Source organism: Pleurodeles waltl, chromosome 6 (assembly GCF_031143425.1).
Source record: "Pleurodeles waltl isolate 20211129_DDA chromosome 6, aPleWal1.hap1.20221129, whole genome shotgun sequence".
NCBI classification, from domain to species: domain Eukaryota; kingdom Metazoa; phylum Chordata; class Amphibia; order Caudata; family Salamandridae; genus Pleurodeles; species Pleurodeles waltl.
Genome location: NC_090445.1, coordinates 87,116,336 through 87,135,361, shown reverse-complemented (window position 1 = coordinate 87,135,361; position 19,026 = coordinate 87,116,336). Strand labels below are relative to the sequence as shown.

General features: G+C 47.8%; 1 protein-coding gene across 1 annotated transcript in view; it reads right to left on the bottom strand.

Moving 5' to 3' along the window:
* The window catches only part of GABBR1 (gamma-aminobutyric acid type B receptor subunit 1), a 611,722-nt gene that overhangs the window by 261,378 nt on the left and 331,318 nt on the right, over positions 1 to 19,026 (bottom strand). Inside the window, exon 6 of the mRNA XM_069237404.1 lies at positions 6,460 to 6,620. Within this exon, the coding sequence (XP_069093505.1) occupies positions 6,460 to 6,620 (161 nt within the window). The remainder of the gene's footprint in view (positions 1 to 6,459; positions 6,621 to 19,026) is intronic.

Genomic DNA, 19,026 nt, shown 5'->3' with positions numbered 1-19,026 from the left:
ATATCCGTCACCATTGTGAAAGAGTAACCCATCCGCCGAAATCTAAATCAGGCCTTAAGTACCCAGGCCCTTGTGTAATGACTGCTGCAACATTTGTTTTCATGTTGAAGCCATCCAGTCAGAGTGCCTGCTCACGCAAAACCCTCATTTCTGGGGGAGGGAGGTAGCCGAAGGAAAAAAAGCTCCATTGGCCAATCAGAACGACCTATTCATTTAAGTTGTGCTCCCGAGACACTTTTGAGTGTCCTGTAAACCCAACTGTCCAAGTATACAAATATTTTTTAACCTTAATTTCTCAAAAGCTACTGAAAAGATATACACCAAATCACAAAAAGCACACTTTCTGGGCCAAGATCTAGCTTCCTGCCAAATTTGGTGAGCTTCCGTTTAGCCGTTTTTGGCTGTGGTGCATTCTAAAAATCCCTATGAAAATTGCATGGTGATTTTATGTTTTGGAAAGCCCCCTTTTTCTCAGCCCACTTGACGGATCACCCCGAAACGTTCAAGGAAGGAGCTGAGCAAAAAAAAAGAAAAAGACCACTTTTTAAAAAAGTTTTGTGTAAATTTATTAAAGGGTGCCAAAGTTATTAGCAAACCAAAAAAGCCATTTCCCATGGGAACACCATCCTAACCATAACTACCCATTCATGACTGCTGAGTCTCTGCTCATGCACCTGACCCAAGGAATGTGCTGCGTGGGCTCCATCATTCCTACGGTACCATCCCACCAGTTGATTCGACCAGCTCCGAAACATATGGATGCACAGGGTGATGGGTAATGGTGAACCAAGCTGTGTATGGCTGAAATGCGTAGGTACTTGTTGTTCTTGCTTAATAAAATGCAGTGAATACCATAACATCACCCTGGTAAGACCATCCTTTTCTTTCGGAGGTAGAAGAATCATCTGGTGAAATAAATAACAAAAAAACAAAGGTTAAAAGTGGTAAGACCTTAACTTATGTTAAAAAACAGAACTTGACTGAAAAAAACAACGGCTAAAGTGATGTAGTTAGGCTATGGAATGAGACACAAACTATGTTAAAAACCCAAAAAACACTGAAAAAGGCCAATTAAAATTCAGTGAATTAACTATTAACTGTGCCCCCATCACGCACTGCTTAAGACTTGACATATAACATCTCTAATGACATGTTAGAATACATAATTGATAACGTCACTCATGGCATCTAGGTCATAGCTTCCAGCCAGACCCTGCATCCAATCGGCATCAGGACTTGGACTCAGTTCCTACGCTCCTGCAAGGCTCTGCAACCAACCATCTGCAAGCATCAGACCTCCACTGCAAACGATCTTCAGTCATACGCAGAACAAGTATGGCACATGGGTTTAACCTGTACCCAGGGTCTGCACCTGCCATTCCACAAGTGGCCAAACTCCACCATGTCCAGGCTTTGAACATACACAGTGGAGGTTGTCTGTAAGGTCTGGTGTCACCCCAAACCCTGCATCCAACATACAATAAGGGCTGGGTGGGGGGCTGGTTTTATGGCCAGACCTGGCGCCCAACCCTTCGCTTGCGGCCTACCACTGCTGTGCATGGTCATTAACTATGCAAAGCATGGGGTTAACTGTAGAACCTTGCCTGTGGCCCGGTCCTGTAGTCACCCCTCCCCATGACCACCTAACACCCACCTTACTCAGCCTTCAACCTTTCACAGCAAAGGGTCAGTTTTTCAATGATGTTCAGCGGCCCGCTCTCCACAAGCGACCTACCTCCACTACACCATCCTTTGAGTGAATACAAGTAAAAAGACAATGCCATCCATCAAAAGTGCTTCACTTCTGAAATAATCAATTTCTTTTGCGTTTTTCAGATGCTTAAGAGACAAGTTCATAAGTGTCCTGCCATTGATTTAGGTTGTTGTACTACTACTCGTTCACAAAGCCTATTGCACAAGGTCAGAATCATTGGTTGATCTCATTAGTAATTTCAACAATGTTGTTATTTAAATATAATGAGTTATAATGCTGTCATTTAACATGCTATGAGTGATGTAATATGTGACATCATAAGTGGTGCACAATTGGGTCACAAGTTATATTTAGTTCACTAAATTATTGTTTTTGCAGTAAATAAATATTTATACAGATAGATATGTGGTTATAGATTTACATATGGGAGTGTGGGCGGGAGTACCTGTTTATGACACAGATCAATGGATGTCTGATTCGAAAAGTATCCGGAGTGTACAGCATCTATGTTTACAAACCACTGCCTATATCCGCTGGTGTAGGGTTTCAGCATGTATGTGTCAGTGTCTTTACATCAGTCCCTCTACCAACTGGTATTTGGTTTCATCACGTATCTGCCAGTCTGCATATATCATGTCTTTATCCGCAGGTGTTTTCAGCATGAATATGTCAGTCTGCATATATCAGCGTCTCTCTCTGCGGATGTACACAATGTACACAGTCTCAGCTTGGCTGAACATGTCTGGTGCGTGGGAAGGCTCCCATCTCTCTATGTACCTAATGTGGCTTCCAATCCTCCGGCATACTCAAGCACCCCCCAGGTCCCTTTTGGTGTGGGGCAGCAAGCCCTAGGCACCCACTCTACGCTCATATCACCCAAGGTCCCACTCAGTGTCCCCTCAATTGGATGCCCCGGTAACCCCAGCCCCAGTACTTTCAGCGTACAACACCATCCAAAGGCCCTAAGGGGACAACCCTTGCAGTCCCATGGTTCCATACCCTTGCAGTTCCATGGTTCCATGAGCTTCACTGTGCCCAGGGAGCCCGGACCACTTGCTGTTGTAGATGGGGGAGCTTACCTTTGAGTATCTCTGAGAGATCATCCCCATGCTGTACTCAACACCTCCTAGAAGCACCCATCATTGTGTACAGACCTCCCACCGACTGTTGTTGCAGATGAGATTGGACTGGTACTCTGTGAGACCCCCTGCATTTTACAATGGACTTGAACACACTGTTCCACCACTAACCCACAGAACTCTCCCAGTAGATGCCTATAACCCCAAAGTACTTTTCTTGTACATCCTCAGAGCCATCCACTGATCCTAGTACTCTCCTGTGGCCATCCTGCTGGAGAGGCTAAACCTATACAATAAATCAATAGAGTACACTGTTCCACAGAAAAAGGAAGACAAGGGGTTACGGGCACAGGTCCTAAAGGCACTTCTGAAATCAGAAGCAAGAGCCCTCACATATCCACTGGATATCATGCTTCATCATGGAGCTAGCTCCTCGTCAGACTGGTGCTGCAATGTCTGACGGGCCTGGCTAGGGAGCTCTTTGCCGGAGATCTTAATATGAAGTGTGTGCCATAATTAAAAGTAGGGATAAATTTAAACCTACAGTCATGTTGCATTGTTTTCTCTCCACAGGTCCTCACCTAGTTAGGTCACGATTTGTGTAGTGCTCTATGTAAGTTACTTCTGCCCTTCATACTCCCAAAGTTAATTAGGGCTTGTAGTGTAGCTTAGGAGATGTTTTTGGTCCTGATGAAGCGCCACTTGATCCATAGGGACTCCTTAGGCGTGAAACATGTTGACCTCATATAACAGCTGAAGGGAAATTGTCCCTGTCGGCCTCCTTGTTTTGGTAGAGTGGTGGAACATTACTTCCATTCCACTCCCTTGTGTTTTTAATTTTGACCGAGCTCCTCTATGTTTAATAAAACACACTGGTTAGGGGCTCTCGAGACAATTTTAGTTTTTTCCCTTCTCCTGCTCTCTCCACTGTAGGTTTAAATTTATCCCTACTTCTAATTATGGCACACACTTCACATTAAGATCTCAGGCAAAGAGCCCCCTAGCGGGGCCCGTCAGACATTGCAGCGCCAGTCAGATGAGGAGCTAGTCCTATGATGAAGCATGACATCCAGTGGATGTGTGAGGGCTCTTGCTTCTAATTTCAGAAGTGCCTTTAGGACCTGTGCCCTTATCCCCTTTTCTTCCTTTTTATGTGGAACAGTGTACTCCATTGATTTATATTACGTTTAGGGAAGCTGTACACTGGACCTTTCAATCTCCATGTCCCTCTTATGTTTTGATAGGCTAAACCTGTACACCATTAGATTGCCATTACACCACCTTCGCCCCCATGGGGGAACGAGCATCAACCACTGGAATCCCAGTTACTCAAGAGCACCCATGAAACCAGTCTATCTCGCATCACCCTGTGTTGCTGTCATGATTGGAAACCCCCATTGACAAGCATACCTCTCATTGCTCCTATCATGCTGGGATGGCCACCACCATTAGAACCCAGCACATCGGCATTGCTTCTACCGTGCTGTGATGGCTGGCACCCTTAGCACCAACCATTCTTCTCTCTCTCTCTACCCTCAGAACTGCCCCCTTGCCAGTCACTCTAGCATCCAACTGGCATAGTAGGCATCTTTGTCACCTAGTGTGGTTGCTTTCATCCCTGCCTTAATGTAAGAGTGAATAAGGTTGAGTTTGTACTCCAGTAGGAAGGTTCCATCACCCTGAAATCCTACATAATCAAGCAACATACTTTCTATTGACACGGCACCCCCAGGTCTCAGCCTCTCGCTGCCAAACATGCTTCCCCTTGCCTTTCTTTTGTGGTGATTAAGTGAATAAGGTTGACTTTGTACCCTGGAAAGAAGTCCCTTCCCACGTGGATGAGATTTTGTAAAGACCATACACCAAGGAATCCACAACACCTCCAGTTACTTACATTGCCCTCTGCACTCACACCTTTTACCCTTAGCATGCGCCAGTGTCTCTTATTACCACTGCCACCTACCACTCACTAGTACTCACACGCATCACCTAATAACCCTTCAGTGCACCTTCCATCACCTTCAGCCTCCCAAACACAGCTCCTATCATCCCTCGTATGCACAAACAACATAGCTACCATCATCCCTAGCGTGGATATGGAGTCCTCCCATCATCCCCAGCACGCACAACCATACCTCCCATCATCTCTAGCATGCATAAGCATACATTCCATCATCTCTAGCATGCACAAGCATAGCTGTCATCATCCCTAGCACGCACGAGCATGGCTCTCATCATCCCCAGCCTGCACAAGCATAGCTCTCATCTTCCCTAGCACGCACAAGCATAGCTCTCATCATCCCTAGCACGCACAAGCATAGCTCTCATCTTCCCTAGCCTGCACAAGCATACCTCCCAACATCCCTAGCACGCACAAGCATAGCTCTCATCATCCCTAGCCTGCACAAGCATACCTCCCAACATCCCTAGCACGCACAAGCATAGCTCTCATCATCCCTAGCCTGCACAAGCATACCTCCCAACATCCCTAGCACGCACAAGCATAGCTCTCATCATCCCTAGCCTGCAAAAGCATACCTCCCAACATCCCTAGCACGCACAAGCATAGCTCTCATCATCCCTAGCCTGCACAAGCATACCTCCCAACATCCCTAGCACGCACAAGCATAGCTCTCATCATCCCTAGCCTGCACAAGCATACCTCCCAACATCCCTAGCACGCACAAGCATAGCTCTCATCATCCCTAGCCTGCACAAGCATACCTCCCAACATCCCTAGCCTGCACAAGCATAGCTCCCAACATCCCTAGCCTGCACATGCATACCTCCCAACATCCCTAGCACGCACAAGCATAGCTCCCGTCATCCCTAGCACGCACAAGCATACTCCCCAACATCGGCATAATGCACAAGCATAGCTATCATCCCTAGCAGGCACAAGCATACTCCCCAACATCAGCATCACACACAAGCATAGCTCCTATCATCCCTCGCACACACAAACATAGCTCCCATCATCCGAACTATACACAGTCATGGCTCCCATCACGACTAGCACCCCAAGCACACTTTAGATCACCGACAGCACCCCCCCCGCCTATAGTACCTGCCCTAATACTCCAGCCTTCACAAGAATATCCCAGCCACCCCCAGCAGCTCCCCTCACAGAATACACCAGCGGCCCTAAAGTACCCCAGTTGTCCTAGCACCTAACTGCGTGTCTCTTCATCCTTTTAACACCCCAGAATTTACCATGTTCCCCTATGATACCCTAGAGATGCCACTGGAACCCCCAGTTCGGCCACTCTGCCCCAAAGAGTACCCGTGTCTCCCAAATATCCACAGCACCGCCTCCAACCCCACAGCGTGCACCAGTTACCCTAGTGCTTCCTACCTGCCTCTCCCATGCCCCATCCTAGCAAGCCTCAGAGGACCACAAAGTCCCGGCACGTCCCCTCCCCACCCCAAAGGGCATCCCTCACTCTAGCACTTGCCAGCACCCCTAGAATATCTCATTCTCCCCTGGGAACCCAAGCAATGCACTTCCCGAGAGTACCACAGCCGCTCCTAGCACCCCCAGCAGCGTTCATACCACCCTCCCTCGTGTCTCCTGGCACCCCGGGGCACTCCTGTCACATCAGAACAGCCCCCACCCCCACAGCGTACACCCCCAGAATACCTCGGTCGTCCCTGGCACCACCGTACCTTGCTGTCGTGGTGGATGAGGTTGAGCTCGTACTCCGGCAGGATGTCCCGGCGGTTGTTGACGTCCTCCAGCGCCATCTCGACGGAGGGCTGGCAGGCCTGCCCCCCGGGCCAGCCCCCGCTCATGGGGAAGAGCGCCCCGATGTGCAAAGCCTTCTTCCCTAGGCCGGGAGAGACGAAGAAGAGTGTGAGAAGGACGAGTGTCCGGAGGAGAGGGGGAGCCCGGCTCAGGGCCGGGGCCAGCATCCCACCGCCGGGGAGGGAAGGCAGAGGGGTGGGACCGGGCAGTGGAGGCCTGACTGGGGAGGAGGGGGTCTGCACTTTATGTAGCTACATATTCATCCCGGGGAAGAAGCAAGGAACAGCCGGGCAGGGGCGCGTCTACATTCATCACCAGGCAATGTACCCAGACCTGGCCCCGGGGTCTTTGGCAGACTGGCACAGTGCACAGCCCTCAGGGAGGAGGGGTGCTCTGTCCCTGGTCCCCGAGATACTCAGTCCCAGACCGCCAGGTGTTGCTCGGGGCTCTCAGTGCTTGACCCTGCTCCCCAGGGGACTCACACCGGTGCCAGAGATCCCAAGGGTGTTCAGTCCCCAGTCCCAGGCCAAACAAGATGCCCAGTTCTCAGGCCCAGGCAGTTGGTGCCAAGCAAGAGGGGTGCTCAGTCCCATTCCCTTCCAGCGGTTCTTAGTCCGAGGCCCTGTGGATGCTCAATTGCAGGTGCCAAGGAGATGTTCACTGTTAGGTCACGAGGGGGGAGGCGCCTCCAGTCCTAGACTCCTGGGGTCCTCAGTCCCAAGTCCTCAAAGGGTGTTTAGTGCCAGTCCCCACAAGGTCCTCAGTCCTTACTTACAGCTCCGACTGGCACTCAATCCTCAATATCAGGCCTTGCAAAATGCAAAAATCAGGGGGCTGTACCCCCTTTCCGGGTTAGCTCAGCTCTGAGTGCCAGCCCCCAGGAGATGAGAACGGGCTCTGTTCCTTCCTAGCCGGAGGATGCTCCACGGTCAGTGCCAGGGCCCCATGGGTGCTGCCCTCAGCCCCGGGGATTCTTAGTGCCAGGCCTCAGGAGATAGCAGCGGGCTCCGCTCCTTCATCTCTGGGGCACCCTCAGATGTCACTGCCAGTCTCCGGCTCAAGTCCCTGGCAGGTGCCGCCCCCTCGCTCCGGTTCTCAGACTCGGGAAGGGATGGTCTAAGTCCCGGGGCGATCTTCTCCCAGTGACAGCCCCCAGGGGAAGCTGCCAGGACCCGGCAGGTGCCCCCTCCTCTAGCTGGTACCCAGACCCGGGGCGGGGGCGCTCTCAGTCCTGGGGATGCTCCACTCTCAGTGCCAGCCTCCGCCCCCAGGGACGCTCCCAGGCCCCAGGAATGTCCTGCTCTCAGGCCCCGGGCTCCGGCAGGTGCCTCCTCCTCTCCCTGGTACCCGGAGCTGGCAGCAGCCTCTCCATCTTTGCAGCTTTTCACTGCAGTGGAGGATGGGGATGGTGGGGGCCGTGGTGAGGGGGAGCGGAGGGGGCTGAATGAGAGGCGAAGAGGAGGGGGAGCTGATGTCACGGGAGCTGCTGAGATGAAGGGTTTGCAAAGAGAATCACAAATGAGTCTGGGGAAGGATGGGGGCGCAGGGGTGCACAGGCAAGGGCACCCCGAGACAGGAGTGCAAGGAAGGCGCGGGAGAGGTATAGACAGCTCCCCAGCCAGGCCTGCAGGAAGGGGTGATTGGGACGCAGGGGGTGCAGGATCAAGAGCACCCCGAGGCCATGGTACAAAGAGGGGGGCGCGGAGAGACAGAGTGCCCCCTTCCACAGTCAGGGTTGTAAAGGGGCGAGTGCAGAACTACCCCCCCCCCCACCACCCAGTCCCACATTGGGGATACATATGGAGAGAACAACCCCAGAAAGTGGTGGTCGGGGGGAGGCGTGGGGTGAGATAAACAGAGCAGGGCCCGCCCAGCCTGGGAAAAACGGGGGCTCGAGCGATAGGCAGACAGTGTACCCCTCTGCCATGCCTACAAGAGGAGGGAGCCTTGCGGGGTTGGGGGCGGGGGGGGAATACACGGGAAACAGACCGATAAAGGTTGTGAAGTGAGACTGAGAGACACCGGGGCTTCAAAGTGGAACAGGGTTCAGAGAAACAAAGCACCCCCAAGGACAACACAGGCACCACTGAAAGGTACAGGGAGGCCCCGAAAGATACAGAGTTATACAGGGCATGCGGAACGCAACAGTGAAATACAGGAAGACAGATAGTGATGCAGGGAAGCCAACAGGGGCCCAGAGATACACACAGGTAGACACGCAGGCAGACTCAGAAACACGGAGTAAAGAGAGATGCAGGGAACACAGAGAGGCACAGTCGATACAAGGCTGCAGTGGCCATACAGCTGCATACATCAGAGATACACGCAGGCACATAGAGGAGACACAGTGATACGGAGACGCGGGTGACATCTCTGCACGTGGAGCACAGCGAGGACACAGAGTGGAAGCAGGTGAAGGGAGGAATACAGGGAGTACAGAGGAAGAGAAGGTGAAGGAGCAGGCTGGGTGCAAACAAATGTGAAGGGGAGGTGGGGGGAGCTAGGAAAGAGGGAAGACTGAGAGGTACAGAGTGGTGCAGACGCACAGAGAGCAGATATATGCACGGGGGCAGAGAGAGATACAGGGAAGACTCGGAGATACAGAGTGGTGCAGACGCAGAGAGAGCAGAGATATGCACAGGGCAGAGAGAGATACAGGGAAGACTCGGAGATACAGAGTGGTGCAGACGCACAGAGAGCAGATATATGCACAGGGCAGAGAGAGATACAGGGAAGACTCGGAGATACAGAGTGGCACAGAGAGGCAGACATCACCGATGTGCACTGGGTAGAGAAAGATACTGGGAAGACTAAGAGGTGCAGAGGCACAGAGAGCAGAGATATGCACAGGGGCAGAGAGAGATACAGGGAAGACTCGGAGATACAGAGTGGTGCAGACGCACAGAGAGCACAGATATGCACAGGGGCAGAGAGATACAGGGAAGACTCGGAGATACAGAGTGTCAGAGAGAGGCAGACATCACCGATGTGCACTGGGTAGAGAAAGATACTGGGAAGACTAAGAGGTACAGAGTGCACAGAGAGCAGAGATATGCACGGGGCAGAGAGAGATACAGGGAAGACTCAGAGATACAGAGTGGCACAGAGAGACAGACAGCACAGATGCGGACGGGGTAGAGAGAGATACAGGGAAGACTGGAACATACAGAGAGGCAGACAGCACCGATGTGCACAAAGGTAGCGAGCGATACAGGGAAGACTAAGAGCTACAGAGTGCACAGAGAGGCAGACAGCACAGATATGCACAGGAGTGGAAAGAGAAATATAGAAAAGACTGTAAGGTACAGAATGGCACCAACAGACAGAAAGCACAGATATGCACACGGGTAGCGAGAGATACAGGGAAGACTGAAAGATAGAGTGGCATAGACAGGCAGAGAACACCGAAATGCATAGGAGTACAGAGAGAAACGGGGAAGACTGAGAGATACAGAGTTGCACAGAGAGCACAGAGCCAGCGAGAGATGCGGGGAAACCTGAGAGATACAGAGTGGCACCAGGCGGCAGCGAGCACAGATATGCGCAGGGCTAGATAGAGGTACAGGGGAGAATGGGAGATACAGTGCACAGAGAAGCAGAGAGCACTGGCTAGAGAGAGATATAGGGAAGAGTGAAGCATACAGAGTGGCACAGAGAGGCAGATAGCATAGATATGCATAGGAGTATAGAGAGATACAGGGAAGACTTAGAGATACAGAGTGGCACCAGGCGGCAGCGAGCACAGAGAGATAGAGGGAAGACTGAGAGATACAGAGTGGCACAGAAAGGCAGAGAGCACTGGTATGCACAGGGCTAGAGAGAGATACAAGGAAGACTGAGAGATACAGAGTGGCGCAGAGAGCACTGGTATACACGGGGCTAGAGAGAGATACATGGAAGACTAAGAGATTCAGAGTGGCACAGAGAGGCAGAGAGCACAGATATGAATAGGGATAGAAAGAGATGCAGGGAAGACTGAGAGATACAGAGTAGTACAGACTGGCAGAGAGCACGCACAGGAGTAGAGATTGATACAGGGAAGATGGAGAGATGCAGAGAAGTACAGAGAGGCAGACAGCACAGATATGCACAGGGCTAGAGAGAGATACAGAGTGGCACAGACAGGCAGAGAGCACAGATATGCACAGGAGTAGAGATTGATACAGGGAAGATTGAGAGATGCAGAGAGCACAGATGTGCATAGGGGTAAAGAGATACAGGGAAGACTTAGATACAGAGTGGCACAGAGAGGCAGAGAACAAAGATATGCATGGGATAGAGAGAGATACATGGAATACTGAAGAATACAGAGTAGCACAGAGAGACAAAGGGCACAAATAAGCATTGGTGAAGTAGAAGGTGCAGGGAAGACTGAGAGATATACAGGGAGTACAGAATTATTAGGCAAATGAGTATTTTGACCACATCATCCTCTTTATGCATGTTGTCTTACTCCAAGCTGTATAGGCTCGAAAGCCTACTACCAATTAAGCATATTAGGTGATGTGCATCTCTGTAATGAGAAGGGGTGTGGTCTAATGACATCAACACCCTATATCAGGTGTGCATAATTATTAGGCAACTTCCTTTCCTTTGGCAAAATGGGTCAAAAGAAGGACTTGACAGGCTCAGAAAAATAAAAAATAGTGAGATATCTTGCAGAGGGATGCAGCACTCTTAAAATTGCAAAGCTTCTGAAGCGTGATCATCAAACAATCAAGCGTTTCATTCAAAATAGTCAACAGGGTCGCAAGAAGCGTGTGGAAAAACCAAGGCGCAAAATAACTGCCCATGAACTGAGAAAAGTCAAGCGTGCAGCTGCCACGATGCCACTTGCCACCAGTTTGGCCATATTTCAGAGCTGCAACATCACTGGAGTGCCCAAAAGCACAAGGTGTGCAATACTCAGAGACATGGCCAAGGTAAGAAAGGCTGAAAGACGACCACCACTGAACAAGACACACAAGCTGAAACGTCAAGACTGGGCCAAGAAATATCTCAAGACTGATTTTTCTAAGGTTTTATGGACTGATGAAATGAGAGTGAGTCTTGATGGGCCAGATGGATGGGCCCGTGGCTGGATTGGTAAAGGGCAGAGAGCTCCAGTCCGACTCAGACGCCAGCAAGGTGGAGGTGGAGTACTGGTTTGGGCTGGTATCATCAAAGATGAGCTTGTGGGGCCTTTTCGGGTTGAGGATGGAGTCAAGCTCAACTCCCAGTCCTACTGCCAGTTCCTGGAAGACACCTTCTTCAAGCAGTGGTACAGGAAGAAGTCTGCATCCTTCAAGAAAAACATGATTATCATGCAGGACAATGCTCCATCACACGCGTCCAAGTACTCCACAGCGTGGCTGGCAAGAAAGGGTATAAAAGAAGGAAATCTAATGACATGGCCTCCTTGTTCACCTGATCTGAACCCCATTGAGAACCTGTGGTCCATCATCAAATGTGAGATTTACAAGGAGGGAAAACAGTACACCTCTCTGAACAGTGTCTGGGAGGCTGTGGTTGCTGCTGCACGCAATGTTGATGGTGAACAGATCAAAACACTGACAGAATCCATGGATGGCAGGCTTTTGAGTGTCCTTGCAAAGAAAGGTGGCTATATTGGTCACTGATTTGTTTTTGTTTTGTTTTTGAATGTCAGAAATGTATATTTGTGAATGTTGAGATGTTATATTGGTTTCACTGGTAATAATAAATAATTGAAATGGGTATATATTTGTTTTTTGTTAAGTTGCCTAATAATTATGCACAGTAATAGTCACCTGCACACACAGATATCCCCCTAACATAGCTAAAACTAAAAACAAACTAAAAACTACTTCCAAAAATATTCAGCTTTGATATTAATGAGTTTTTTGGGTTCATTGAGAACATGGTTGTTGTTCAATAATAAAATTAATCCTCACAAATACAACTTGCCTAATAATTCTGCACTCCCTGTAGATTGGCACCGGATGGCAGAGAGCGCAAACTTGCATAGAGGTAGAATAAGATACAGTGACATCTGAGAGATACAGAGTGGCACCGAGAGACAGAGAGCACAGATATACACAGGAGTAGAGAGATATAGGGAAGACTGAGACATACAGGATGGCACAGACAGGCAGACAGCATGGATATGCATAGGGGTAGAGAGAGAGCTACAGGGAAGACTGAGATATACAAATGGCACAGAGAGACACAGCACAGATATACATGGGGTAGAAGAGAGACACAGAGAAGACTGTGAGATACAGAGTGGCACCACGAGGCAGAATACCCAGATATGCAAAGGGATAGCAAGAGATACAGGGGAGACTAAAAGACACAGAGGCAGGAGAGTTGAGAGAGAAACAGGGAAGACTGGGAGATACAGAGTGGCACAGAGAGAGCAGAGATATGAACGGGGGCAGAGAGAGATACCGGGAAGACTGAGAGATACAGAATGGAACAGAGATGCAGATAGCATAGATATGCACAGGAGTACAGAGAGATACAGGGAAAACTGAGAGATACAGAGTGGCACAGATAGGTAGACAGCACGGATATGCATAGGGGTAGAAAGAGATTAGGCAGACAGCACATATATGCACATGAGTACAAAGAGATATAGGGAAGACTGAGACATACAGAGTGGTACTGAGAGACGAGGTACAAAGATACATAGGGGCAAAGAGTGATTCAGGGTATGTCTAGAAACACAGAGAGGCACAAATACAGAGGGTGTTACAGATAGGTACACAGGACACAAAAATAAATACAATGCAGAGAGATACAGGGGGCACGGGAAGCTACCGGAGATAAGAGCACTAGAAAACACCATTTAGAGGAACGGAGAGGTGGCAGGACAGTGTGTGCAGAGGTTTGAGTAGAGACTGACTGCGTAGACTTACATGTGGCGCAGGGAGGTGCATAGAAGCGCTGAGTTACAAGGGGCGCTCACTTACACATGAATATATGTGGTACACAGATATACAGGGAGCACAGATGTATACAGAAAACAGGTGGTAGGTACTGTGATTTACAGAGTGACGTGGAAGGCCAGAGAGGTCCAACAGCGAGCAGAATGACATAGATATGTGTAAGAGGTATGCAGGGAGGCGCAGACAGAAAGATACACAGCAAGCCACAGGACAATGCTTGGCAGAAACAGAGATACACTTTTAGATAGCTTACTTGCCTGTAACGCATGTTTACACCCTCCGATATCACTTTTAGCAGGCAGAGGAGCCCAAAAAAGTCATTTTAAAAGAAGGTGAGACTTTTTTGTTGTTGCAGTTTTTGATTCGCTGTTCAGACACATCGGCCACGTACCATTACATCTGGCTAACAGTAATAACTGCGTTTTTATACCGCTCAGAAACTGCAGAAATGCAATACGAAGTGCGATTTATTAGTTACTGTTAGAAGATGGGAATGCTGAGAGTTCCTCTGAAGACAATGACTTTGCTCGGGGCCAATAATGGCCGGTATAGGCCTTCTGCTCCAACATTCCGATGCTTAAGACCCTCACTAATTTAGACCATTCTACCCGCAGTGGGAGAAAAGTCTTAAAAGAATTATAACTCTTTTGCCTCAGGCCATGACAATTGTTAAACCTACTGTTCTGGTGTGTAACTCAAGTTCAGGTCTTTAACAACAGTTATAGCCTTTGGAGGTGCAGTATAATGCTATATTATGTTAATTCTCCTCGTAATTGTGCTGGTGACAATAATAATGTGAAGAGATTCGGGTACAGAATGAGCGCGGCGCACATCTCACAAGCCGGTACCCAACCGGCGTGTAACTCTATAAAATAATAAATCTATTGATAAAGGACCCCATGATAAGGGAATCAAATGTCATTCAGAATGCCAAGGGAAACCTTGAAGATGTGTGCACTGCATGGGTTCAAACACAATCATATTCTTGCTTGAGGTTGCTGAATTCTCTTGTGAGCGTTCGTTGATGATTGAAGGGTGCCACTGTTGGCACTCATTTGAATGACTCTCCTAACTGGGTTAGAATTATGATGGGGATCATTTGCTTAAGCATTTCATTTATATTTCAGTGACCCTGAAGAAGTGACTGTTTCGCCAAACACGTGTACGTCTTTCTAAATTCCACACTTGGATGCTGTGATTATATGTGTCCATAGAGACAGAAGGCTTTATCATTTACCTGGAAACTGGAACAAATCCCCTTGTGTGATCACCTATGGATCAACTGTGATGGACACTGAATTATTTCCCTTGATAAATATGTTTGTAACAGTAATGGGGATGATACTGCTACTCTTCCTAAATAATAATAGGGATGGAGAGCTAGATTATGACTCTTATTCTAATCGTGATTTCCATTCCTGGTATTATTAGTGGTGGTACGTCTTTGACAGGGCTTTCAAAGCACCAGGCACTCAACAACAAACATGCCACTAGGCTCCCACTCCCTTGAGCTCTTGAAGGTCAATGTCCAGCAGGTGCAGGAGAGATAGTCTGGAAGCCAAGAAAGAAAATGACAAGAGAATCGCCCGATCCATACGGAGGACTGAAATCTGCATCATTCTAAAGGAATACTGCAGGCAAGAAGCTATTTGCACATGTAAATCTGGCTTACAGAGGCACCTCACCTTGTTTACAAGGCGTGCCTGGTGCCCGAGAGATTGTCATCTTCTCGAGGCTTCAGCCTGTACAACTGAACTACCTTCACACCACGTACCTGTCCCCGCAGCATCTCTGGCGAGCGGGGCAGTTGCCCGACCTGCAATGTCCCAGTTGCCCCTGCCCTAATGATGGCGCTTATCATGCGGTCTGGCAATGCCCTCCAATTGCCACCTATAGGCGCCATATCATGCTTACCCCGACCCGAATTCTGGGGACTCCTATTAACCTCACACCGAAACAAACGTTACTGGGGGTTCTTGACGAGGTGGGAGATTGCCGTGGAGACCACTCACTGATTGGGATGGCAACGGTGGTTGCTAAACGAGCCATTGCCCAGAGATGGAGATTCAAGGTCTTACCAACACTCTCTGAGTGGCACTGGGCGTGGACTAGTGTACCAAACATGAAGAACCTATCTGTAAGGCGCGGGTTGTCCACGGAAACACAGGAACATTTCGGGCAAGTGGTTCAGCTACTATGGCTTGGGGCAGATCGATGTCCCGAATGGAAAGACCGAGTAACACTGTATAGATCCTTGTATATGTAATGGGTGATGCTTACCATTATGCGCTACGGTTTCCCTTGTTTACACATGCAAACATCCTAATAAAAACTGTTTATTAAAAATTACTTGTATATATGCTGATGCACAAATGAAATTTACGAAATTGTTCCAGTAGTATTCCTAAAAACCTGCAGGGAATCCTTTGGAAACACTCAATGGAATGTTGTACGCCTCCAGGTGTAGATTAAGAATTGTTTAAGAGTTGTTCCAAATGAACTGCCTGACCCTAAATCATCCTCAAAATTGAAGATGGTCAAATATTTGCGGTTGTGTGAGTGTTCCAAAAGGCTTTGATGGCAAATTCAGATCAATTAGCGGATCAAACCGCAAGCTGGACTCTTAATGATTGGTGCCCTGCAAAGTACCCACAAAGTTTAATATCTATGCACATCTTGTGCAGAAGCAAAGTCTTTCTGGGGCACGTGAACCCATTCCCTTATACCCAGCGCTCACCGAGAATTTGTGTAGGTAGAGTACCACGAGCACAAATGAAATGCAAGTCGACTACACATGGAAAGCCCGAGTGACAATGAATCAGATGTGGTTCAATACTAATAGTGTTATTCTTCTGCATCAACCTTGAGATTTAAAATCGATGTAATGCACGCATTGATTAGTGAGCTGCCATTATATCTGATTGATTAATGAGACTCTGCCATGTGCATGATTACGCTGTTTATTGTGATTGTCACATTTGAATCCTTCACAAGTCCACCCCTACGACAGATGACCAATCAATTCACTATTCTTAGTGCCAAAGTGCCATCATTAGCATCAGCACATGTAACTTGTGGTCGCTAGGGCCACACACGTCATTAGAATTATGTGGCACTGCAAACAGACGGACGCTTCCCATTCACTGTTATTGCGTACAATTATTGCCCTACTCTGCCTCTGCAGGATGGTAATTGTACGCCTGTCTGTGCTTGTGTGCAGATCACTGGAAAACCGATATTAACGAATGTTATGGTGGAATGCAGATAAAGCATAAAAGCCCCTGATGTTGGCCGGATATGGATAACCACATAACTTCCACTAGTGAACTCCATGTTGAAGCGTGTGTTATAGTTCCACTGATGCGGTTAATCCGAACCAGCCAATTGCAATGTTCTTCCTACCATATTTGAATTTAAACACAGCGTTGCAAGTTTTTTCAGTGATTTTTTTGAAGTGTTGTAATTTTAATATTTTTTCCCATTTTTTAGATCTGCGAAAACTTTGCAGAGCAATAGTCTTTACAAACATCCAGCGCGTGAACATGTATCACAAATGTCATGATGGATTTGCTGATTGGATTAATGGAGACAGCATAATGTCCATGGTTCCTGTGAGATGCTGATCGCCACAGCATGGATACTTGAGATCAACATATACAGAACAGAGATCTCTGGAGATCACAGACCCTTACAGGTTCATTTTTTTCTGATGAATACAGACATTTCTGCCAGTCTGAAGAGAGTCTTTATTCTCCACAGGGATTGTATGTATGTGAGGGATGGCTCCACAGGTCTCCAGGATGTTTTTTTTGCCAGCTTGGTTCTGCTGTTATCTCTGAGGACCAAGTACCCAACATGGCAGGAGGAGTGAATATTTTCAGTCTTTCAGCCAATCAGAATGAAATGGTTCCAGTGATATTTTTTATGTGCATTCACAAATATCAAATGATGGCAATCAGTAAGCATGACAGAACATTTTACAAAAACAAATCTGACCATGTGTTCACGGATTCTAATGGTACAAAAATAAAAGATGTGTACCTCTTTTACAATCCTATGGGTTGCCGTGTTTTAATCACAAAAATCTCGACCTACGAAATAGGTAAGTCAGGTAAATTCTTTGTCATATCAGATTTGCTGGTAACCTGTGCTGTTATTTGGGCTGCAGATGAGAGCTCATTTTGCATGTTTGCTTCATATGCATACCCCAGAAGTGTTTTGTTTTTTAATGCCTTGCCACTGATAAAGCATGTTATTCGGAACAAGTGCACAAAGGCATGTTTTTTCTCACCTTTATTACCATAGTGCAGATGTCAAATTCCAAGTTATTACAACAGTGCAGTATAACAAACTTCATAAATCACTACTTAATGCCTCCAAGGTTCATGTTGCAATCACTTTACAGTGGAAAACAACCCAACTTCGACTTACCAGGCCTATTTAATATGATTGCATCTCACTGCACAGATGTAACCCTTTGTGCTCTAGTTCTGCTAAATTTCCATTGTTTATAACTCCTACGCATGAACAATAGAAAGCATAAACATTGCACGCATATCCTCAGAGAATAATGTGCTAATGTGCTACGCTGATTGCAATCAGTGCCCCTTGTTAGGTGAAGAGTGAAGAGGCGGCTTCAAAACCCTCTAAGTTCTATAGAAAGAACACATATTATTGCTCAACAAAGCCACTTTAGGGGTCTGGTGATGTTTACAAACTACACGCCCTTCAGTCTTGCAGTTTATGACACTAGAATCCCTCTATAACATTATTGTCCATTACACAGTGGTCCATTATGCATCCATCCTTTATTTGTCTTTCACTTTCTCGCAACATCTCCCTCTATCTAAAACTAATTTTTATTTTCGTAATTAACTTAGTGTCCTTCGTATTATGTGCACACAACTTTCCCCCAAGAAATGCTAAACACTTCTATTTGATTTGATAGTTTTGTGCTGGTTTGTCAAGATCGTCAAAAATTAAAGCGGCATTTTAAGTCGGGTCTCCATTATTAGGAAGATCTTCATCACTGGGTTACTCCAAAGAGCAATTATGGATCCTACGGAACTGGGGGGAGCCTCTAACATGCCTATCATTTGGGTTTGAGGAACTTTACCAAAAGGAAAACTGTGCTTACTTTAGATGTGGTTTTAAGGTCATTTATCCTCCGTCCACTGCAACTATTCCTACAAACCCCTACAGCTCCCTAGCAGCAGGTCTGGTAAATCAGGGGGCTGCCCCGGGGAAAGAAAAATGTAAGAGATTATTGATCAATGCTAGGTCTCTGATCAAGAATAAAACGGAATTTGTCAAATTCACGTTAACTCATGACCCTCAGAGGGTCTTTATCACTGAGACATGGGCCAATGGTTCATCTGGTCCGGACCTGGTCCATCAGGATATACAGGGCCTGACTAGGAGTCTGGCAGTCACTAACTAGACTGCCAGACTCGTGGTGGCGGTCCAGACCACCATGGCTTTGACGGTCTGACCTCCAAATTAAGAGTTTGGTGGTTGGACCACCAAAAGGCAAGCCGTTACCGTGAGGGTCAGTGATCCCGACGGGATCACAGCAGTCGT